This window comes from Glycine max, chromosome 1 (genome assembly GCF_000004515.6).
Source record: "Glycine max cultivar Williams 82 chromosome 1, Glycine_max_v4.0, whole genome shotgun sequence".
Taxonomy (NCBI): domain Eukaryota; kingdom Viridiplantae; phylum Streptophyta; class Magnoliopsida; order Fabales; family Fabaceae; genus Glycine; species Glycine max.
The window spans coordinates 56,096,503-56,121,881 of NC_016088.4; the positions used below are offsets into that span (position 1 = coordinate 56,096,503).

At 31.6% G+C, this 25,379-nt stretch overlaps 3 protein-coding genes and 1 non-coding gene across 8 annotated transcripts; 1 reads left to right on the plus strand and 3 right to left on the minus strand.

Moving 5' to 3' along the window:
* Positions 1 to 3,491: 3,491 nt before the first annotated feature.
* LOC100778407 (uncharacterized) lies at positions 3,492 to 10,479 on the plus strand. 5 transcript variants are annotated; one of them, XR_005892327.1, is made up of 5 exons: positions 3,892 to 4,535; positions 4,681 to 4,750; positions 5,306 to 8,378; positions 9,005 to 9,137; positions 9,669 to 10,479. XR_005892327.1 is itself a non-coding variant. In XM_041017257.1 (4 exons), exon 3 carries the CDS (start codon positions 5,375 to 5,377, stop codon positions 8,372 to 8,374), a length of 3,000 nt encoding a protein of 999 aa, XP_040873191.1. In that variant the 5' UTR covers positions 3,892 to 4,535; positions 4,681 to 4,750; positions 5,306 to 5,374; the 3' UTR covers positions 8,375 to 8,378; positions 9,005 to 9,358. The 5 variants fall into 5 exon arrangements, 4 of the variants coding, with proteins under 4 accessions (XP_006573782.1, XP_040873191.1, XP_006573781.1 ...); XM_041017257.1 differs by lacking the exon at positions 9,669 to 10,479 and having other exon boundaries at positions 9,005 to 9,358; XM_006573719.4 differs by lacking the exons at positions 3,892 to 4,535; positions 9,005 to 9,137; positions 9,669 to 10,479 and adding an exon at positions 3,492 to 3,855 and having other exon boundaries at positions 5,306 to 8,691.
* TRNAT-UGU (transfer RNA threonine (anticodon UGU)) lies at positions 10,131 to 10,202 on the minus strand. Its single transcript has one exon. It is a non-coding gene; the product is annotated as a tRNA-Thr (tRNA).
* A 484-nt stretch (positions 10,480 to 10,963) lies between the features above and the next one.
* Positions 10,964 to 15,528, minus strand: LOC112997789 (probable E3 ubiquitin-protein ligase RHB1A). The gene is made up of 4 exons (XM_041015132.1): positions 15,451 to 15,528; positions 11,548 to 11,941; positions 11,303 to 11,412; positions 10,964 to 11,215 (listed from the first exon to the last, which is right to left on the minus strand). The coding sequence occupies exons 1-4, from the start codon at positions 15,526 to 15,528 to the stop codon at positions 11,186 to 11,188; spliced, it is 612 nt and encodes a 203-aa protein (XP_040871066.1). The 3' UTR covers positions 10,964 to 11,185.
* Positions 15,529 to 21,964: 6,436 nt separating this feature from the next.
* LOC100798428 (uncharacterized) lies at positions 21,965 to 24,180 on the minus strand. The gene is made up of 4 exons (XM_003517424.5): positions 23,388 to 24,180; positions 22,898 to 23,050; positions 22,516 to 22,650; positions 21,965 to 22,426 (listed from the first exon to the last, which is right to left on the minus strand). The coding sequence occupies exons 1-4, from the start codon at positions 23,895 to 23,897 to the stop codon at positions 22,385 to 22,387; spliced, it is 840 nt and encodes a 279-aa protein (XP_003517472.1). The 5' UTR covers positions 23,898 to 24,180; the 3' UTR covers positions 21,965 to 22,384.
* Between the last annotated feature and the right edge of the window lie 1,199 nt (positions 24,181 to 25,379).

The following is a 25,379-nucleotide window of genomic DNA, read 5'->3' on the forward strand; positions in this document are numbered from 1 at the left end:
TCATTCATCGATTTCCTTAAATTATTCAACTTTATATTTATATTATAAGATATAAATTAAAAAAAATTATTTTAAATAAAAGACCACGTGAAAAATTAGTTAAAGTTCATATTTAAATTCTAAACGGGGGTTATCAACAAATAGAATCAATTTAAATATTTAAAGTTCAATTTTAGCTAAATTTATCAACATATCCATCGCTTAAATGATATTCTTTCTTCACTTAACTGATTATAGGAATTAAAAACAAAATTTTTAATATATCAAGAATTTAATATAATGAATAACTTTATTATAGACTTAAAATAAAAATCGATTATTTATTGTAAACGTCATACATATTTAAACCATAGTTTGTTTGATTTCCGTTGGCTTTGGAAAAAAACTGTGCCAATATTTATCTCCCTACTCAGATCAACTAGTCAAGATTTATCTTAATCCAAGTTCTAACAATTAGATCGAAGATTAGACCCTTAATATTAGTTGATTTCCAGTTTTTTGGTATATCAAAAGTCTTTCCATCAATTAAGCACCGGATTCCGTATAAATCCTTAATTAGAGACAGCAATACTATTAAGAATTCAAAAGGTCTCATAATTGACAATCCCTATTCTTATCGAACTTAAAACATTACTAATTATGTATTTAGCCTCCTTTCTAATCCCTAACCTATTTTTTCGACTGTAACTGTAAGTACATATAACATAATCCATGAATTGTCAATATATGGATGTATGGAGAATAAAAACAAGCAGTAGATAAACTTGAATTAAAAAAAATAATCTACACTTACAAATATGTTGAAGTTGGGATCTTCTGTCTCGTGATAAGAGACTTCAACTCCTCATAGCGTGGCAAAGGGAAAACAAAGAAAATATATCCAAGAAATTACATCAGTGGTGATAAACTGAGATTCCACAATTTTGCTTTCGTAACCTCATGTCTCTTCTATGAGAATTAGAGAATCCTTACTCCCGCATGTCCTCAGTCCCAAAACTTAGTTAAAAATTTAAACAGTTGTAGTATTGTTTTTATATCAATCAGGTTATAGTTGCAGCGAAGTTGGGCGTAGAAACACAAGCAATTTTTTATTTTTTTTAAATGCAAGAAACAAAAGCATGTTATATTCTTCCTCTTATTCAACAAGCCTCAATCTAACTTGGAATCTTTACTGGGAAATCAAATCTAGGATCAGTTGAACCAAAGATTATAATCTTCCTCTTATTCTTAAGACGTAGTCAAGATTATTTTTTTATTAGTTATTCAATTTTCTAAATCGAGTCTTTTTATTCTCTTTGGAATGTTTGGTAGGAGATGAATTTTTTCATAACATGAATATTGAGAAACTTAATTTTTTAGAATGTGTATAAAATAAATTTGGTTGATCTTGTTCTAACAATAGTTTATGGTAAACCGAAAAAATTACTGACAGAGTCGCGGACAATGTCGTTTTCTTTAAGACGTTTCGTGACATTGCTAAAAATTGTGCAAACAGACCAAATCATTGTATAAGATTCTCACTACACTGAGGGAACCTTCCTAAAATTACACCTTATTGTATGACTTGAAAAGTCACTTTAAAGTCACCCAAAAATATGACTTGAAAAGTCACTATTATAGCCAACGAAAATATGACATAAAAAGTCACTCTTATAACCAACCAAAATATGACTTAAAAAGTCTCTCTTATAGTCAACCGAAATTATGACTTGAAAAGTCATTCTTATACCCAACCGAAATTATAAAGCGACACGAAGGAGAAGTTTGCCAGAAATGCATCGACTGAAAAAATGGAAGGAAGAAAGAAAAGTTGAGAAAATGATTCTAAACTGAGACAAGGAAAAATGAAGAAACGAACTCTCTATATATAAAGAGTGAAACATTAAAGTGTTTTATCCTGAAAGATGCGGGACTTAAAATCTTTTTTTTTTTCTTTTCTTTTCAAACCTTCATCCTTTGTTGTAACATATCTTAATATGTTTTTTCAAAATTAAATATTTATGTAAAATATGTAACTAAAATTTTTCCTCTACTTAAAAAAATTGAATTCTTAATTATCCTCTTTTTTGAGAATGTTTTTAAGAGAAAAATGAACTAAAATTGATTCTCGAAATCATAATTTCTGACAATATGTTTTATTAATTACATAATAAACATGAAAATCTTAGTTTTACTCTTTAAGATTCATGAGATTTATGAAGAAGTGAAAATTTTCCGTTTAACAAACGCCCTTAATCTCTTTCTTCAAAAAGTTCATCAATACGAGTTTAAGATTAATGAATTTTTGTACAAATACATATACAGACTTTTATAATTTTTTCCCAAGTAATGACTACACTCAGGTACAAATTGTGATGAAAATACCCTTTAAAACTCCGCAAATCAAGGACTTATCACCTGGCTAAAATGAAGGATATATATACATTTTAAATTTAATATCACGAAATCATCAACTTTATATATTATATTATTATTTAATTATACCCGTAGAGTGATAGAAAAAAAATTATAACTTGGTAACTTACCATAAAATCATGATTTTTTTAATCCGTGTTATCTGCTGGCTAAGAGTTAAAAACTAATTAAATACTATTTAAAATACATATGTATTTAAGAAAATTACCTTTTCTAACAATGATGTTTAATTGACGTTTGTTTCACAGAATTATCTTATATTTTTGGAATATTGTTTTTCTTTTTTTTTGTATTTCGGAATTAAAGGCAGGAAAGCTCATTTCCATGTTTATTAAGAGATTATCAAAAATATTTTTAAGTATCTTTTATTTATAAGAAAGTTACATTTATATAACTTTCATCCTCATGCCATCCGGAACAGATCCAAGGAGACATTGACCCCCTCTCTTACCCTCTCTTTTAAGACCTTTGTGTATATGAGAAAAAAAGAAAAATTAAAATTTTAAAAATGTTAATAAAGAAAACTGTATAAGAAAAATATGTTTTAGAGTTGATATTTGTTTAAAATTTTTCTAGTAATAGATCATATCTCAAATTTTATTCATAAATTAATAATAAATATTTTTAAAATTTATTATTTATTAAATAATTATATATTAAAACTTAATATTTAAATAATATTGTAAAAAAATTTGACCCCCTTTTAAGACACTTTTGGATCCATCCTATATGCTAATGGGATGAAAAAAATAGACCAAACGCATTTTTATATATGCCAAAAAATAATATTTCCAATTATAATATTTTTAAGAATGTGATTCTCAGAAATATAAGATAATTTTGTGAAACAAATATGTTGTAATTTTCATTACTAACATCAAAATATATTACACAGAGACATTGAAATCTATTTAAAGAGTTTACTTCATAACCCGGTAACTTTCCACAAAATCATGTCTAATGATTGCAATTTATGATTAAGGTTTATTTTATCGTATTAACAAAATGAGGTAATCATATCCTAAAAAATGGTAATCGCGAGTTACAATCTCTTACGATTAAATCTGTATTATGTAAAAAATAAAATTAAAAAACTAATAAAAAGAAAGTTACAGGTGTAATGTAAAGAGAGTTACAAAGTATTTTGAATTTTAAAATCAGCTTGATTCCAAAACGAATTGTAGTCGAACTATTTCACATATTACATGCTGTTTCTTCTTCATTCCAATAGGTTGCATATTTCTACGTTAAAAACAAAAAAGACTAGAGAAGCAGTACAGGAGCAGAGAAGAGGAAAAACAAAAGCACTCATAAAAGGGTGGCAGTGCAGAGAAGTTAGAACCTCAAAACGTCAGTCACAAAAATCCTACTACAAAGTACAAAACTCCACGTTTTGCTTTGGACTATCTTAATCGAACTTGCCTTTTAAGCACCCCACAGGTAAAATATAGGAAACTCTCTCTTTTCATTTTATTAACAAAGTGAATGCAAAATGCTCCCAAATCACAGTGCTGACTGCTGAATATTTGCAAATTTAACAGTTGTATAAATGGTTGTGGAGCCTACTTCCATTCCAACCATACCCTAGTCAGATCCCATCTTTGGTCCCATTGCCTTGCCCTCTTCTCACTGTGCTACTTCCCCTTCAGACTAGTTTCTCAGTCTTGCAGACAAATATAAAAATACTAGTACTTCTCTACCCCAAGAAATAAGAATCATAGGAAAATTAAAAAGCAAATGTCTTATAAAGTTTGAAGAAAGTCACACAATTAATGATAGTAGACAGAGTGTGAAACCAAAGGGTGAAGTTAAGAGGGTCAGAGACAGGTTTTAGTTATATATACACAGCGTGCTTATCAAAAAACAGCAAGAGTTTCTGAATCCCCCCAAGACTTGTTCACTCCCCCTTCTGAGAAAAAAGTACAGTTTTTGCCTTCATTTTCAACGAGTTTGTCCTTTTTCTTCTTTTCTGTAACCGGTGTGAGGTGTCTCCCAAATACTCTCAGCTCATAAATTTCCCTCATCCAAATTTCTCGCCACTTTAATTTCCAAGTGTGTTGGCCTTTCACTCAATAGTTGTGATCCAGTTGACGCCTTAATGATATGTAGTATATTGAATAGTATGTAACATGTTTTTAATTTAATTTATTCACTGTTCTGCTAATGATGTGTTTCTTAATTTTTATTGGTGGTTTGCTTCAGTTAGTTATTTCACTGTTGCTGTACTTGTAAGTGTTAATCTTATGAACTTCCTCGTTTGTTCAGAGGAACCAGATTGATTTGGTTGGAGGCGAAATAGAGAAACCACCAAACTGTGTTTCAGTTTGGTATCCTTGTAAGCACTCAGATCTGAATCCCAATGCAGTTTTATGATTCTTTGAATTCTCTCTCTCTCTCTCTCTCTCAGATATGGGGTTATGATTTTATTCTTTATTCTTTTTGATGATGAATTAATTAGACAAGAATTCTGAGCATCAAATGAGTGTATGCCCCAAGGAGATACTATCTTTTTTGGAGTACTCACTGTTCAGAATCAATTTCTTTTTGAAAAGTTTTCCTTTCCTTCTCCAAAAAATTACTTTTTGTAAAGTAAGTATTTCCGTTTAAGTTGATTCTTTTGCTGCCTAGTAATGATTTTTGCTGTTTTGTGGGTTGATGAATTTAGCTCTTTCTGTAAAGTTTTACCTCCCCTGTAAAATTTGATGAGATGTATCAGTATAACTTAGATGGTGATGCCACTATTACCATTTTTTATATTCTTTTTATTTCGGCACTAGCATGAACATGAACATAACAATATAGAACATTCAATTTGGGTTCATTTTTGGATATTGGTTATTTGAATAATTAATAAATCTTGTGACTGACTTGGACATCATCCCAACTTCAGATATAAATCGTGTGGTTGTGTGCATGGGATTTGATATCTTGCATAATTGGGAATCCTTCCAGAACAGGCATGGATATTCAGGAAGAGAGCCCCGTGTTTGGATCCTTGAAAGCCATGACTACAAGGAATATGTCATCATCATCTTCTGCTTTCTTTTCAGCAAACCAGTCACCCTTCTTCTCTCCAAGATCACCATCATCATGTCAATTATTAGAGTCAGCCAGGCTTGATGCTCCAAGTAACAGAATTCATTTAGGTTTGGCTCCCTCAAGCACCACTTCAGAGATTCCAGAACCAAATTCACTAGTAAATGTTAGATGTACTTTCTCAGATGTATCTGCATCTCCAGCTGGATGTAATTCAGCTGATTTGCAGAAACTTAATCGTATATCTTCCTCAGTTGGCATCTCAAGTAGCAGCGTATCTAGTTACTCCAATCGCCGTGAGGATGGTTATTCTGGACAGAAAGAAAAGCGAATTAAAGAAGACAGAAACCATAGAACATCCTCCACTCCAGGTTCCACATCATTTTCTTCTTATAGGCTGAGGAGTTGTGATGTTTTCATAGGATTGCACGGCAGCAAACCTCCTTTACTACGATTTGCTAAATGGCTGTGTGCTGAGTTAGAGACTCAAGGCATCAGTTGCTTTGTTTCGGACAGGGCTCGAAGTAGGAGTTCTTGCAAACTTGGCATTGCAGAGAGAGCTATGGATGCTGCTTCTTTTGGGATAATAGTTATAACAAGGAAGTCTTTCAAGAACCAATACACCATTGAGGAGCTGCAGTTTTTCTGTAGCAAGAAGAATTTGATCCCAATATACTTTGATTTGAGCCCAGCTGATTGCCTTGTAAGGGATATAATTGAAAAGAGGGGTGAGCTGTGGGAAAAACATGGAGGGGAACTTTGGCTTTCGTATGATGGGTTGGAACAGGAGTGGAAAGATGCAGTGCATGGCCTCTCTCGGGTTGATGAGTGCAAATTGGAAGCTCAGGATGGCAACTGGAGAGATTGCATACTGAGGGCTGTCACATTATTAGCAATGAGATTAGGAAGGAGAAGTGTGGCAGAACGTTTGACAAAATGGAGAGAAAAGGTAGAAAAAGAGGAGTTTCCTTTTGCAAGAAATGAGAATTTTATTGGCAGGAAGAAAGAGCTTTCACAGTTGGAATTTATACTTTTTGGTGATGTCACTGGAGATGCAGAACAAGACTATATTGAACTTAAAGCCAGACCCAGGAGAAAGAGTGTGAGAATTGGTTGGGGCAAGAGTAATGTGATAGATGAGAGATGGAGGGAAAGACATATGGGAAATGGCAGCTGGAAGGAAAAAGAACCAGTTGTATGGAAGGAGTCAGAAAAGGAGATTGAAATGCAAGGTATTGAGTTTTCTAAGAGGCACAACCATCTAAGGCTCAAGCGGGGAAAGTATAGTAAGAGGAAAAGAGGAATGAAGATTTTGTATGGGAAAGGAATTGCTTGTGTTTCTGGGGATTCAGGAATTGGAAAAACAGAACTTATTCTTGAATTTGCTTACAGATTTCATCAGAGATACAAAATGGTTTTATGGATAGGAGGAGGGAGCAGATACATAAGGCAAAACTATCTCAATATCAGATCTCTTTTAGAAGTTGATGTGGGAGTTGAGAATGGTTTGGAGAAAACAAAGATAAGAGGCTTTGAAGAGCAGGAAGTAGCAGCAATTTCTAGAGTTCGCAAGGAACTGATGAGAAACATTCCGTATCTTGTGGTCATTGATAACTTGGAAAGTGAAAAAGATTGGTGGGATCACAAACTTGTTATGGATCTTCTCCCTCGTTTTTGGGGAGAGACCCATGTAATTATATCAACACGCCTTCCTCGCATCATGAACTTGGAACCTTTGAAACTTTCATACTTATCTGGAGTTGAAGCAATGTCTTTAATGCTAGGTAGTGGCAAGGACTATCCAGTTGCCGAGGTTGATGCCCTGAGAGTTATCGAGGAGAAAGTTGGAAGGTTAACTCTTGGCCTTGCCATTATCAGTGCAATTTTGTCTGAACTACCCATAACACCAAGCAGGCTCCTAGATACCATAAATAGAATGCCTTTGAAGGAGATGTCATGGAGTGGTAAAGAAGCTCACTCGTTCAGGAAGAACACTTTCCTTCTGCAACTTTTTGATGTTTGTTTCTCCATATTTGATCATGCAGATGGTCCAAGAAGCTTGGCCACCAGAATGGTGCTGGTAAGTGGATGGTTTGCACCTGGTGCTATTCCTGTTTCCCTATTGTTACTTGCTGCTCAAAAGATACCAGAGAGATGTCAGCGAAAATGTTTTTGGAAAAAAGTACAGCAATTATTAACATGTGGATTCACATCCTCGTATGCCAAAAAATCAGAATTAGAAGCATCTTCTTTGCTGCTGAGATTTAATATTGCAAGAAGTAGTACTAAGCAAGGCTATATCCATATCAATGAGCTCATCAAACTGTATGCTCAGAGAAGAGACGATACTGGGGCTGCACAGGCCATGATTCAAGCTATCATCAATCATGGGTCAATATCACAAAATCTGGAGCATTTATGGGCTGCTTGTTTTCTGTTATTTGGATTTGGTCATGATCCTGTGGTTGTTGAGGTCAAGGTGTCTGAGCTTTTATATCTTGTCAAAAGAGTAGTTCTGCCTCTTGCAATTCATACATTCATTACATATTCTCGATGCACTGCCGCTCTTGAGCTTCTGCGTCTGTGCACCAATGCATTGGAAGCTGCAGACCAAGCATTTGTTACCCCAGTTGACAAGTGGTTGGACAAATCACTTTGCTGGAGATCCATCCAGACTAATGCTCAGTTGAATCCTTGCCTTTGGCAAGAGTTAGCATTGTGTAGAGCCACTGTTCTCGAGACTAGGGCCAAGCTAATGCTAAGAGGTGCTCAATTTGACATAGGGGATGATCTGATCAGGAAGGCTGTTTTTATTAGGACTTCAATTTGTGGTGAAGATCACCCAGATACCATATCTGCTCGTGAAACACTGAGCAAACTTACCAGGCTTCATGCAAATGTCCAAATTCACAGTTCAACTTAGATTTGTATGTTTGTAAGGAAACTCTAGAATTATACAAAAAATTTCTTATAAAATTTCTGCATACTATTTCATGCTTCTTCTACAGTACTTACTGAAAATCTGAATGCCTTCCATTTTAAAGAAGTATTCCTTTTTGGTTATCTTCACATGCTTAGTATCATCCTTATTGAAATTCAGTGATGATCCTTCTGTAGATTTAGTTTTTTATTTTTTTTTTGTTATTTCCCAATTCCCACTGCTATACTAGGGACCCACAAGATCAAATTATATGTGTTTTTAAGTGATTCAAAGATGAAAGATCTATCACATTGATGCCACCATGATGGAATTCTAGCTACAGTGTGTGCATGTGAGGACACATTTTCACATTTTTCTAATGCCTTTTACAGATGACAGTATTGATGTCATCATTGCCGTATAATTCCTTGGTTAAGTTTTACACCATACAATAATTATGTGCTATATTGCCATTTATTCAGACTTAAGATACTTTTGCAACAATGCTTTACAAATTTCAATAAAAGCTTCTCCTTAGCTGGATCTTCTTTCTTTTTATAATTACTGTATAGACTGTGTAATCGTGGTTCTGTTCTGTGTAATCATTAAATTTATGAATAGTTGTAACTACAGTTGGACTTGTTGCCATAATGGAAGTTGATTCAATTAGAGGGTGATACATGGTGGATGGTGCAACAAAAAGGGAGATCCTCTTCATTTATGGGGTACGAATGCATACGTTCAATCCTCTTCAAACACCACAAAGGTGAAAGTCTCATCTCATGTATTAGATATTTTAAAACAGAATGTGGACTGAATATGCTTGCGATCATGATTTTTCCCCCCCATAAATATTAATTACTCGACTTCAGTAGTTAGCAACTCACTGCATCCAATGTGTTTGTTAGTGTTTAGAGTCACCAAACCTACATACTAATATTTAACAGCACTTATGTAAGGCCTTCGTTCTATCGTCCATTTTAGCTATGCAATATACTGTGCTGTATTGATATATATATATATATACACACACACACGTAAAGGCTGAGTTTTATCTTTGGATTAGCTCAATTTTTTTCCCTCTATGATCTGTATATGTAGGATAATGAATGAATAAGTAACGAAAGACTTCAGTTATATATGTAGATAATGAATGAATAAGTTTATAGTACTTGTATTATTAATAATTTATTATAGTTATTTTATTATAATTTGATCAACTGGAAACAGTGAATGAGTAGGGGGATGCGATAATCTAACTTATCAGCCACGTTGTTTTACTGTTGAAATGTTTTAGAGCATCTTCGAGGGGCATTGGGGGCACCAAGGAAAATAGCTGTTATCACAGGTACCTTGGTTTGATTTTTATTTTTTTTTTTATAATAAATGTTATTAAGTATTTTGTTTATTTTAAAACCATTAATTTTCTTATTTCGTTAAGTGGAGTACCTATTAAATAGTCACTTATTATTTTTCTCCAATTTCATGTGAGCTTTTGCATAATTTCATATAGTTATGGAAATTCCATTTTATCGAAAATACAAAGACACATGAAAAATTAAGTTGCCGGTGCCACCACTTTCTGACGCAAAGGCGAAGGGTTTGGGACGAAGTCAAATTATGAATAATTAAAGACAAGCTGGGATCATTTTGCAAACTCAATAAATTATATAATAAAGATTAAGGAATGAATTACCAAAATACTTTAGATTAATAAAGAGTCACCAAAAAACTCCACCATTTGCTAAAAGCAAACATTTGCCCCCACGCAGGATCGAACTACGGACCTTCAGTTTACAAGACTCACGCTCTACCACTGAGCTATAGGGGCTACTTATTAGGATGTTTGAATGAAAATATAATTATCCACTACCATAATCTTTTACGAGAAGATCTTTCATATTCTTAATTTTTAATATTAATATTTTATTAAAAAATTCTGTTATAGTCATGGTGTATGATTTTATTATTAGAGGTTATATACTATTAATATTTTAAAGTTGTTTTCACTTCTCTAACTTATTAAATGAGTGCTTTAAAACAAATTAATAAATGAGTTGTTATGGCCTATGGGAGTAGTGAAGTTTATTTCAGCAATTTTTAAATCTCAAATCTTCAACTATCGAATGAAAAAAATAACACAAACTTATTTGTTCTTGAATAACAAAACAAAAAGACATTTTTTTATAAATAAAATAATAATTAAGATATACATACTCTTCTTACTTGATGCGATATGTATATATGAATCTCATAACTAAACTTTTTTTAATTCACGTTTTTCATATGAACATTTGAAGCAAATTAGGATGGGGAGAATAGGGGGTAACCTTAACAGGAAACCCCATCAACGAAAAATTAAAAAAAATTGCTTTGACTATTATTGGTGGTCGTTTGCCAACCCATTGATAGGAATATAATTTCATTCGGTTATATTAAAATTCAGACACTCGCCAATAAAACCACTTGATTCAAATATAAAACATGAAAGCAAAATACCGAAGAAGAGGATCTAATCTGCTATAAAAGTGATAGTGTCAGATACAAGAGATGAAGGAAAAAACATATTTATTGATCTGTTCTGCAACTAACTGGCTTCTAAGTATTTGAAACCCAGTCAATCGGCTATTTATTTTACTTTTCTTTGAACGAGGTACTAGGAACACTAAAAAAAAAAGAGGAACAAACCCTCAGGAACACAAAGAAAACTAAACATACCATTTACTTGGGTTGCCAAATCAGAAAACTATTGATTATGTAACCTTGGCTCTCAAAACATTGTATTTGCACTTCAAACTAAGTAGTTGATGTCTTTTAATGACTGGGAGAGTTGAAAGCCACATCCTGCATCATAACACACACGTATTCATAAGCTTATTATGTTTTAAAAAATCTAAAGACAGAAGATCATGATTAATTAAGATGACAAACCTTATTACACACAGGGCAAAGGCTGTTTCTTTTCATCCAATCATGAATGCATTCAATGTGAACATGATGGTCACATTGTGTGAATATTTTTGGATTCTCAGCATCATACTCTGAGGATAAAAAGATGAAAATACATCAACAATTGTCAATTCCCGAGAAAATAGGATAACTATCGCGTGATAAAGCTTAGTTAACTTAATGCTGAAAGCCAAAGAAGTTGAATAAAGAAGCTGTGACTGCATCACCTCCTAAATAAATTGGGCATGCACTCTCCTCTTCATCTAAGATGACAGCTTTTCCCAACTTTGCAAGTTCAAGTTCAGAACCCTTTGCCGAGCCAAGTTTCAAAGCCGTCTGGGTTTTGCATACTGATTCCTTCAGTTTTTCTGACTTAGATGAGGTCCCAGTCTCATAATTGTCACCATCAACTGTTTTTTTAGTTGAAGTAGAATCTATAGTTTGCAGCGATGTATTGGTCTGGTCAGCACAGATTTCTTGAGTGACACCCAAAGGCAAATCGGAAAGGAAAAAGTCAAGAGTCCGTCTAGAAGTATCATTTAAGAGTCCCCCGGAAACAGCAGGAGGAGAACCTTGGCGAAATGATTGTGGCACATGCACCTCCGATACTCTCGCTGGGTTCTGCAGATAAGGCAGCAAATGAAGCAATTAATGCTATAGCAGATTGCACAGCATAATTATTAGAGATGAGAATCCGATCATGGCAATTGTAAATTCTTAGTTACAAGGTGTATACTTATTCAATGAAGAGCTCGTAAACCAAAAGGAAATGTCAAGTGTTATAAGTTCCCTGTGCATTTGTTCTTATATAAGAAAGGATAATCAAACATATTTAATTAATTGCTACAACATGCAACAAAAATCCAGTACTTTAATAGAGTTACCAAAGCTTCTTAAACTCAAACTCAAAGGTGAAGTTGATCATGCAACCGTACCCAGACTTACCACGCAGAATTTAAGAATAAATTTGATCCTTGCATTGGAAAAAGGAAGAGAGGGTAAAGAGAAATAAAAAGAAAGCAGATGTTCAAAACTTAGAATATGACAGATTCCAGCCTAAATTTGATGGAAATTATTGGTATTAATTTGAAGCAAAAAAAGTGAAATTGGAATACTACGGTGTTGAATTCACACTCAGTGCAATAAAGTCTCAGTCCCCATTGGTTCGGCCATATGAACTATGAAGGCATTCGATCTGGTCTTTCCAGCTCCAACGAATGTCATATATATAATTAAGCGAGGAATGGGAATGCACGAGGAGCAAATTTTTATCATATAATCAAAATGATTGGTCTTGATTAGGTTTAAATATAATAATCTTGATTACACACATGTAAATGCATGCATGCATAGGAATGTAACATGGGGTGAGAGATGAAAAGAATTGATCTTGATCATGGTCAACCTAGTTTTATTATATAAATCCAATATTGATATAATTAACTCCTCTGAACTTTGATGCTCTCGCTTCCTGTTTACTACGTACGTGTTTTATCCTGGAGCAAGCGAAATGTTCTTTGCTTTTAGTTTTTGGGAAAGAAATTAAGGTTATTAACTATGGAGACGCTTTCTAAGTTAAAATCAGATAATTAAAATAAGCAGTAAAAAGTAATGCAAGCATGCATGCGCGGCAACAATAAAATGAAGCAAGAGGATCAAGCAGAAAATGGGAAGAATTAATACTTGTGGAGCTGAAGTGTCTTTGAAACAACCACAGCAACCGCCCATTTTCCTTTATCGTCTCCTCAGTGTCCAAGAATAACAACTAACAATTCTGCAACGTTTTCGTTTCACCTATCATCACCATCCAAAAGTTTACATTAATTAGCTTTTCGATCGATAATAATATCCAAGAAGACTGATTGATTACGTTTAAGCAACAGGAAACAGATGCATGCATGGAGAATGAAATTACGACGAATAATAACAAAACTCATTTGATCAAGAAGTATTAACGGATAGAAAAAGAAACAGCAACGAATAGAGAGATAAAGGTTATACGGAAATAGCAAGAAAGAAGAAACAAGAGAGTAGTACCTGGAGTGGAGCTGATATCTAAAGTGAAGGGAGGGATAAATGGTGAGCTTTATACCTTGTCAAGTGCGCAAACCAAGTTTAGTTGGAAGAAACTGTTTCGGTTGTTCAGCAGTTCGCGGGAAAGCCTCCCTTCCCTTCTATTGTCATATAAACCTTTCAATGTCACTATTTGTACCCCAATTCAGGTTGGGCTACATGAACCTGAATTCTAACACTTCTGAGCCAGCCCAATACTATTTTGTTCTGTAAGTCTAGTACTGGGCCCGATCAATAATTGGGTTTGCTACTTAAATTTGATTGGATGTGCGAGTACATGCAAAAGTGGTTTAGCAAGTGTTATAGCATTTCTCTATCATCTTATTTGGATGTATTCCATTCCTTTTTTTTTAAATGATATATTATATTTTCTAATTCAAAAAAATAAATAAATCAGAAGCATTTTCTGCCTAATATAATCAAATGTGGAGTTAAATATATTTTAATTTGTCTCTAAAAGAGTTTTTTTTAGTCCTTAAACTTTATTTATCTTTAATCCTTGTATCTTCCATGAAAAGTATAACTTAAGTTGCTATACTATCAGGGACAAAAAACACAATTTTGTTCCAAGTTTGAACTTTGAAGAATTGAAACCAAATAAAATTTAAATTAAATAGGAATTAAAAAAAATATCATGCTTAATCAGTCTAGAACGAAGTTCACTCTTGAGCCAAAAATGGGTAGTAAATACTAAATAGTAATGTATGGCACAGTGAAAAAGAAGCACTTCATTTGGGAATTGATAGGAGCAGGTTGCTGGTGTTATTGTCTGGAAGTTACTGTTTTACCTAGTATGTAAGAATTCATGATTTTTCACCATAGAGCATCATTTCTGTCACTGCTTGCTGAAGCCGATGAGAAACGAGTATTAATTGTGCCCCAAAATTAAAAGTCACTAGCATATATTAGCACATGTTGCAAGTTTGCTGTGGAGTTTTTCCTTAATTTTTGTGTCGTGACTAAAAAATGGTAGTGGAGTTGGAAAAAAAAAGGAAACAAGTGCGGGCAGACGCACTGAGACGTGAGCAAGCGTGTCGCTATCAGATATTTGGTGAGACTTGAGAAAGAGTTCACGATGACAGTACTTCTGAATTGATAACGAGTTGTGCATGCGAAGACCTAGGAACATATAGCACTTGACTCCTCGAATATTCTCTTTGCTTATACAAACTATATTTGATTATTATGTATAATGTATTCATACTAAACAAAAACACCCATCAAACCTATGCCAAAGAGCTTCCCTAGCTAGCATTCGTGGTAGTGCTCCATTTTTATTTTCTAGCATGCTCATCATTGATTTCAAAAAGTCAAACCTTCAAGGACATATGTTAGGATTTAATAATTACAGAAGTATATGAGAATTGAGTTCCATATTAGAAATATGAGAATCTACTATATGGAATTTATTAGATTTCGAACTCTTTAATTATGGTGGCTAATTTTGATAGTACAGTTCTTCTTAAGTATTTTTTTAATCGCTTTTGGAGTGGTGGACGAAATGTAAGGCAGAAAGAAAATTTTGAAACTTGAATAGAAAGAAAAAAGAAATTTAAAACTTTTGTTTCTAAAAATCATTTTTTCTTTCCATTTTCATTTTTTTCTCTTAAACAAAATAAAAGAAAATTTATTATTATTTTCATGTATGCTTTTTTTCCCTCTCTATCCTTTCCTTCCATCCTAGTTCCTGCAAGATTATTATCAACATATTTGCCAAAATTAACATGAAAACCAAAAAGAAGAGGCACTAATTTATACGTACCATACGAATCCAACAATTATATTCATATGTTGCGGGGAAGAGAATATGGCTGTGGCAGTTCCAATCCTATGTCAGACTTCCTGTCAAGCACATGCATAGAAGGAGCAAAATATAAAATATCAGAATCCACCACAGGTTTTCCAAACAAGGATAGCTAAGAAATCAAAATATCTACAGGAGATTGATTGTGATTTTTGAGGTATGTGAGTTTAGTAAGAAACTTTTTACATGGAAGTAACACGATTTTTTTTTGTGTGTGTGTGTGGCATAAATTTTACTGGCCTAAATTGATCACCTGGAACCATTTGTCATATCCATACTTTGGCTTATTAACTGACTCATATTCATCCATCTTGCTGGATTCTCTACCCATTATGATGCAAGTAGATAAAAAGGGTAACCATAAAGTTTTCATTTTTTTCCAGTCTTACCCCAGACAAAAGTTCTATCGTCAATAGTACACAACCTCTTTTTTTGTCTGCCGGTGACATATTTTATTGCTCTAGGCCGGTCCACTAACCGTGCCATTCGTGTGCCAAAACATATAAAACATTTTTCTTTATCTTTGATTATCGCTAGAAAAATATTCTTAATGAGTAAATACGAATCAAAAGGCTTTTTGTTGGACTAGACAGAAGGAAAGATCCAGTGGACAACTTTCTTAAGCACTCATTTTCTACTTTTGTTTGAAAAATTCTATCTGTGGGGGTCTCTGGTATGAGGCAAGGTTAAAGGGAAATCGGACTTTTCATCTTATAGCACTGCAATCATAGGGTGTTGAAGTAGTTTTCATTATTCATTTTTGCTAACGCTAGGCTGTGATGGTCAAAAGTGAGGTGTTTCGAATCTTTTAGGTTCTCATCATAATTAATTTTATTAGCATTATATATAATCTCTATTTAATTTCTCTGTCCATTTCCCTTTAAACTTATATCGCATTCTATTTAATAATAGAAACGGTCGCAATTGTAGGCATTTCGAATTTTTTAATTAATAATGACTTGTCATTAACTTTATTAATTTTAAAGAGTCAATAAAAAAATTAGAATTAGTTGTCGCTAATTAGATTTAAGGGTTCAGTACTACATATCATATCATATGTAACATTTAGTAATATTTTTTTTACCTAATACTTAACAAAAAAATTTGGTAAAAATCTTTGTCAAACATTTAAAAAATATCGTCAAATTATAAATAAATGTTACTAATATGTTTTTTTTTACATTTTATCATATATACTGTATAACTCATGTTGTTAAAAAATTTTTGTCACATTTTTTAGGTTTTAATAACATTGATTATATAATATATTTGATAAAATATTATAAAAATATATTAATAATATTTATTGATAATTTGATGATATTTTTTAATTTTATCAAAGACTTTCAGTAATATTTTTATTAAGTGTTAAAAAAAATATTACTAAAAATCACATATATAATAGTGATTGATTTTAGCTATACAATAACTTTTCAAGAATTGATTATACATGAAAAAAAAAAAGATAAAACTTTACTTTACAGTAACTTGCTATTGTTCTTTACAAATCAAATTAATAACTTTTTGACATAACAATATATCCCACAATAAACAAGAAATGTAAATACAAATAAGGGAAAAAATGAAAAACGAAGTATAATTTTTATTTGGGCACATGACACTTACATATCCTCATGAGAATGAAAATCATGTAATTCTTTTAAATTTTTTGAGAAAATATTTATCATTTAATTTTAATATACTTTTGCCAAAAAAAAATTCAATAAATGAATTTAATATATTTATATTTTCAAATAATTTGCTTCGAGTTAAAACATGACGACTTACATGAAATTGTACAAAAAGATTCAAAACTTGATGACTTACATGAAATTTTACAAAAAGATGCAAAACTTGAAGAGGGGTATGAAAATGGATATTATCAAAAGAAGAAACATGTAAACTTTACGATCAGAAGCATCTCTTTACACTGGCACCTCATTATTTAAGAAGAGAATCTGTAGTCCTGGTATCTAGTCGTCTGTTGATATATCTTCAATATTTTGTTTTTGTTTTTTTATTATAAAGTGACATTATCCTACAGATTGATGGAACTAGCTTCCTTTCATTATTCCATAAATATAATGGCTATGTATTCTCATTATAAAAAAAATTATACTGTTAACTCATTAGAAATTACTGTTATTACAACTTTCAAAATAATTATTATAAAATGCAACAAAAAAAATATTATAAAAATCAATAAATTTATTTTTTATTGTGATTTGTAACTGATTAATAATATAAAATTGTTTTATATTATCATTATATAACATTTTCTCTTATTCTACTGTTCATGTAATATTGTGTCTTTGTGATTGTGAGCATTGCTGCCAACCTCTGTTTCAACATATGGTATATTGGTGTATAGCATAAAGATCACAGCATAATCATCTAGGCATTTTTTTAGTTAGTAGCTTATTTGTGTCTTTATGAGCTCGAGAGCAGCAGTATATATATTTTGGTGCATGCTTTTAAAATTCAAAATAAATGGGAACGAAATGAGTCAAATGAAAAACATTTATCACCTCTTTAAATATACTTAAATTTAAGCTGCCATGAAAGAATTGTAAACAAAAATAAAATCTATTATTTGGCAAACTCACACGAATATCTAATGGCCTAATTAAAGAAGATTTCAATTAAGTTGCTGCTCCTCCTATCTTATATTTTGTCTTTAACTCGATGATTAGAAAATGAATAAATCCTTTTTGGACCAAAAAGTATTGAAATAAATCCTCAAATTTGTCTTTTAAAATTTTGACAACTGACATATTAATATTTGAGAACACAAGAGATTTACATGATTTTTAAAAATCAAATTAATTCTAACTATATTAATTTAAAAATGATTCATTTGTAGTTATCAGTAAGAATTAAATCGTGATGAGTTTTTTTGTGTTGCATTATAAATAATGTATTTTGTATTCACTACCAAATATTTACAGAGAAGTTTAGATTTTACTCTTAAAAAATTCAATACTCAGTCCATGACTGTTTTATATTTAAAATTGAAACACTCACTTTCAACAAGATATATTAGATTATTAATCAAGTGCCATTATAGACCGACAGGATTGAAAATTTTGTGTTTTGAAACTGAAGCTAATTAAGTAGCCCATTTTTTTTTCCCTGAGATTGTTGTGTGTTAAATATAATCATTATAGGCAACGATTTGACAGCATCAAAATGTGTAAACTAAACATAAACTACTGGTTAACCGTCCTTTATCCTTGGAATTTATTTGACTAGTATTGATTGGAAAAGAGAAATCCCACTTAACAAAATTGTTATCTTGAATTAATGCAACAATACTATATTTGCCACTTCGGTAGAAAATGAATGATTACTTTAAGTGGATGCTTATTTTTCTTTTAATTTGGCGACCCCTAAAACTTAGGTATGAAGCCTTTATCAATTCCTGTTTCTAGGAAAGAACCAACAAGAATTGCTTCCAACCGAGCTTTATTTTGCTGCAATACTATAGCATCATATGCTATGGGCTAGGGCTGTCAAATTGTGCAGTTGGTAGCCAAATTTGATGCTTTAAGCCAGTTGCTGTGCAATCAATTTTTTTATGTAGTGGGTTCTGTTTGTTTCATATTTTAATTTTTTTTTATGTTTTTAAAAATAAAAATGTTTGATAAACTTAGTTTTTGAAATTATTTTAAAATTAAAAACTAGAGAATTTCTTAATTTTTTAAAAATTACTTTTAATTTCTTATCATTAATGTTTTTCATTCCTCTCTTACATCTTATTTTTCATTTCTAGTCTCTATTAATTTAATTTTTGAAAATAATTTTTAAAATAATAAACAAAAGAACATTTTTAATATTAATTTCTTATCCTCAATTATGGTTTATTCATAATCTTAACAGACAGGTTAAGTAAATTAAAAATGCAGATAAATATTAGCAATATACTCTTCAATACGTTATTATTTTGAATATACACTTTATTATTGATAGAAATTATTGAATGCCACAATTTTTATGGATTCACCTTATATTTAATTAATTTCTCTTATAATTTTATAATTTTTAATAAATTCAACAATTCTTTAATCCCTTTGCAATCAAATTGTATAGACCAATAGGTTTTGCCCTCTAACTAAGCCAAGTTGACTATTAAAACTATAGTAACAAAATAGCTGAATATAGAAGCTACTTAGTATATTGACTATATTTCACACAATAAATTCGAATAATATTTAATTGTGTTTGCGACCGTCAGCAACGGGCTTCTAGCTAATTACAGAGAGGACGTATTTTTTTTTTTAAATCAGCAAAATATTATATATATGAGTATTAAGTGGTACCTCAGAGTACAAAATTGCCCTGCAGCATTAGAGAACGTAACCCATCAATCTGGTTAGACTATATTAATATCCAAAGCAATATAAATATAGCCTAACCCGATATATTACACAAGGCACCAACTTCCCTACCAGAATATCAACACGTGAAATATGTATACACATCATATCTGCTATCCAACAATTAATTGTAAAACCCACCAATAAACAACCTTAAACCAATCAACATTCCTAGCAATTTAATAGACATGCTTTCACGTTGGTGTGTGATGAGAATCATGAAACTGGCCAAATACAGGCTAAAGGCCCAAGTGGAGAAGGACGAAGGCCCAAGTGGAGAAGGACAAAGCCCCCAAGTGGAGAAGGATGAAGGTCCAGAGGCAGAGACACTATCAAGACAATTAATTGTTGCTGAAGGCCCAAACTAATTTGAAGGCCCAAGTTAAATATATTTTTTAGTTATAATTTTTATTTATTGTAATTTTGGCCCAAACTATTTAGAAGGCCCATGTCTATTTTTATCTTTTAGTTCAGATACACTATAAGTATTGGTTTTTGTTTTGAATAAAAAAACTTTTGGCATTTTGATAAAATTTGGTGAGAGTTTCTCTCTGGGTTCCTTGTTGAACCAATTATCAGACTTATCAAGGTAATCCTTGTGGCGTCTACCCAGACTTATCTTCCTTCATTGGAAGTGGCGTCTACCCTGACTTATCTTCCTTAACCGGAAGTGGCGTCTACCCAGACTTATCTTCCTTCACCGGAAGTGGCGTCTACCCTGACTTATCTTCCTTCACCGGAAGTGGCGTCATCCAAAAACTCTACAGCCTGTATCAAGTGATCCGCCCCGTAAGGTTCACATCAGTGTGTCACTGCACAGAAGAGAACTTTGAAGCTTGAAGACGACCAACTCACATCTAAAAGTGTGAGGTGAAGTCCCACATCTAAAAGTGGAAAGGTTGAATACCATATAAGTGAGGAGAATATCCATAAACCTGAGCCTTAAGGTTTTGGGTTAGACTGTGGTGTCAGGTCTTCTTATGTGGTGGCTTGTGGTCCACAGGTGTACCCCTCGAATCTTCCCAACAGAACCATGGTCTTCCAATCCCCAACATGTTGGAATCATCCCAGAGAGCACGTATTTGTTCTTGGGAAAGCTGAAGCTCCTCACTAGACATCACTTGGAATTAGGCAGAATTGCTCTTATTAAGAGTCCTACATGCTCTTGTTGTATTAGCTAGCATTGCTAATAAGTAGGGTATTATAATATTTATGTCTGAAAAAAGTACAATTATACCTGTTATTTGTTTTTATATTTGTGTTTAATTTGAACGTGTTTCTGTTTTCATATTATTTATGTAAGTAACAACTTTAATCCTTATTTCATTTAGAAAAAAACTTTAATCCTTATTTCTAATAATTATTGGGTCAAGATTCAAGTCCCATTGGATTTGTAGTAATAACCACACAACATAGTAAGAGAATCATTTATTTTTTATGATTTACATTGGAAGCACAAGAAAATTACAGAAAAATATTTTACTTCTTTAAACTTTTAGACTATTGCACTCTTAAATGCATTACCTAACATATTAATCAGTTCATTTAAGATCTTATAACTAAGATAAAGATAACGAATTTCATTATACTTGATGCAATCAAATGCTTTTGCATGACAAGATGTTAAAATCCCCTTCAACAACCATCTCATCCGACAAATTTTTTTTACTGTTTTCTACATTAATCCTCTTCTTTTTTCCACAAAAAGTTAAATTGTGTTCAGCAAGATGTCTGACTATAGAAATTATCCCAACTAATACATCCTTCCAATGTTCTTTTTCTTTTCTTGTAAGCTCTTAGATGTTTACTATTTGTTATTGTTATGTTCTTTCTAAAATCTGATTGTTTTTTTTTTTTGAAAGTCAATCTATTTACGACTATCTTTCCATCTTATTTTTATCTTTCTTATCATCTTTTCATTCCTAATCCAAACAAAGCTTCAATAGTATTTGAAGAGAAATTATTAAGTTTAATTAAATTGTGTCATTATTAAAAATCTAATTCCCTTTGATAAACAATGTAATTGAATACTTATCATGTAAATTCTTAGCTGAAAAAAAAATCATGTAAATTCAAATATATGTTATTTTTATAAAATATCATGAAGAATTTATTAAAATACATTAGAAATAACTTATAAACATATTATATGTTATATTTTCACAAATTCTCTCCAAAAATTACATAAAAATTTATATCATAATAAATCTAAATAAATTATAAATAAGTTATTTCAAATATGCTCCTAAAAGAAGGGTTACAAGATCAAGAAGTTTAGCTCAATAAATTGACTAGTATGTGTGAGGCGTGGGCTGTTATAAAATTTCTCATATTTAAATATGATTCTTATGAATAAAAATAAAAATAAAGGGTAAAGGAGAATAACCTTAGTTACTCTGTACATATTTTCTAACAATACATTACCTGATTATTGAATATGATACACGGTTATATACACTGAACAAATCGAAACCAACAATAGAAAAGACAAATCAAAATCAAATACAATTAAGCAAAAACCTCGGTGGAAGCAACCTATAACTACCCAACTTACATTTGACTTCCATAGCATCCTATGGTCTAAATATAGCAACTTTATTTTAAAAAAATTAAAAAAAAGTTAAAATTGAAAAGCCTTTCGTAATTCTTTCCTTTGCATACTAAAGGCCGTTTCGTTGTCAAGTGGCTATCAGCCAAAAACTTCATAAAAGGGTCTTCCAGAAAAAGATGCTTCTGTCAAGACTCCAAAGACACATGTACTGAAACTGAGGAGCTCCATAACTCTCTGTGCAGTGCGCACATTGTTCTGCTTTAAGCCATGACCTCCTCATTTAATCCTTCAATGAATTCAACCTTCATATAAATATCAACACCCCATTTAACTGATTAACAATATGTCAATATGTGTTGTCTATATAGCAATAAATTAAAATCTTATTTACCCAGAACTCGTCTTCATATTCTTCTGTGGTTGAACTTGAGCAAGGAGCTTTCGGAATCTCGCTGATTTCGTCGTTGCGTGCGAATCTGCCACGTATGCGGGTTCGATTGTCGGCTAGTGTCTTTCGGCATGCATACTGGTTGGTACCAAACACAAAACAACAAAGCAGCCACATTGAGACCTTTTTCTTTTTTATCTATTTTCTTCTCTTAATCATGCATTCGTATATATTTGCCTAAAAATTCTTTCGTATCTTTTATAAACTAATACATCATTCTCATTCTTCTCTTTCAATTATTAGCACTAAACAAATAGTCATCAAATACACGTCCAAATAAATAAAGAAAACAAAATAGTCAAATAGCCAGTGCTGTTTTCTCTACCTTAATTATCTTGTTGAACTTCCTCTGGCTTCTCTTGGCTCTGTACTTAGAGATTTTTTCTTTTCTTTCTTCAGCACTATAACGCCCTACTTTGAAGTTTGCTTCCTCCAACAAGGGGCTCCCTTTTTGAGACATATCTGTTGATTTCATGTTCTGAACAAAAACTAAAACAAAGTTTAATAAGAATAAAAAGAGTTTAATTTCTATACTCTGCAACTGTAAATTTTTTATAAAGTTTAATGATTATACATTATGCGAATAAGAAATTACTGTTGATATAAATTTTGGTAAAACTTTTTTACACTTTTCATTTTTTTAAAAAAAAATTGTATACTATCAAAGTAATTAAAAATCCAATCAGAAATCATGATGGAAATCACCAAATTTATCGTACATGTAAATTTGTGAATGGATTACATAAACTATTTTTTGATTCTCTAATAAAAATTAACAATGAAAGAAATACTATACATAAGGTTTGGTATTGAACCTGCAAGTCTCCTGTACTGCACACTCTCCTCATTTGTGCTGCGAAGAAAGTGTTTTCAGGGGAGTTCAAAGCATGGCATTGAAAGTCCATGAGAGTGTCAGGGTGAGGTTCAAAGGGGAAACCAGGCTTCCCATCAAAAGAGGTACAGCTGAAGCTCCTATGTATTAACTTTGATGCACTTTCAGAACCATGACAAGTTTGAGATTGAGAAAGAAATTGCTGATTATAGGTATAATCCACACCCATTTGGCATTCCTCACTCGTCACTTCGGAGCCATACAAAGAAGAGAAGCTTCTAAACTCACCCTTTATATTAGACAGAGGCTGCACAGGGTTTTCCTGAGAAGAAAAAGAGCAGAAAGAAGGGGGAAAAGGGTCAAGAGAACTGTTAAAATTCCCTTGAGGGTCAGTGAAAAACACAAGATTTCCATTTCCATCATAGGAGATCATGTTGTCTGGGCTTGCATGTCTTTGGTAAGAAACGTCAAAAGTATAGTGATCAGAAGACATTGAAATTAACTGAAGGAAACTACTAGTTGCCTTGCCTTGGTTGCCTCAATGAAAAAATAAAAATAAAAAGTAGTGACACAGTGGTGATGAGGGAGTACTAGTGCTGTTTTCTGTGTGTTTGTTTCTGAGAAGCTGCAGAGCTCTGACTTATTTAATGGAAGGCCTGCAGCAGCAACACAATTCCAAATTCATCTCTGTCTCTCTTTAATGGCATGACACAGGAAGAGACAATGAGTGCGTGCGTGAGTCCATGCTTCTCCTTGTTAGTTCCCTATATAAAGAAATCATTTTCTCCAAATAACATTGCCCTTTTATTTTATACAAGTGTTTGTTGGTAAAACATTACTGTTTAAAAAGAGACAATTCGAAAGATATCGAAAATAAATAATTATTTATCTTTTATAGCAAATGAAATGAAATACAAATTTAAAGGTTTTGTTATCCATGCATAATAAAAAAGTTTTGTTATTCATGATCATCCTATTTAATTCAAGTAGTAGGCTTATCTTCACAACATATATATAAAGATGCGTTCTGATACACGTTGTATGATGTTAACAAAAACATTTCCCAAAGCAAAAACGTTGTATAATGTTGCTTTCAACTTCCATGCAAGCAGCCTTAATTTAATTCCTCGGTCTTTAATTATAACATCTTTTTAATTAATTCATGCTTCTTAAAAATAATAATTAATTACATTAAATTGGTCAATTATTTATCTTATAATTTAAAAATTATCATTTTCTTATCTAATGTTCGGAGAGAAATTAATTAAGAAATGATATGTAAGAAAAAATAATTAGTATATTTAAAAATTAGAAAAGAATCTTATAAAAAAATAAATTTATGAAAAGAATATTGTAATTAAAAACCAAGGGAGTAAGATATACACATTACATAAATTTAAATTGTAAAATTTATATTGGTTCCCTTATAATATTATATTGATTCTTTTAAGTAAGGTTTGATGTTTAAATTTTATGAATGGAAAAATATGATTGAAAGGAGACCTACTAAAGGTAATCAGTTAAATTCTTTAATAAAAATTAATTATCAATAAAATTAATAAATATTCTGTATCAATATTATTATAGTTGATTACATTTCAATTTTATTTAAAATATAATGTTTTGACTCAATTATGAAAAGTTTATGCTTGTTTTAAGTGATCTTTTGATTCCAAATCCAGGATAAGTTGAATGAATTTATTCAGCTATGAATTAGTTTTTAATTGGATAAAATTTAAAACTTAATTTATTATTTTAAATATATTTTATTATCTATTTTTTATTTTTAATATAACTTCAATGCTTTTAAGTAATTATGGAAAGGCATATGATACTTGATTGATAAAATAGATACATGTTTAATGAGGGTATTCTTTTTTTTTTTTGCAATAATATTTAATGAATTCTTTGGATTTTTTAAAATTCAGGTAAATTTCACATTTGGCAAACGTTAAAGGATTGTTTTATATTTGAA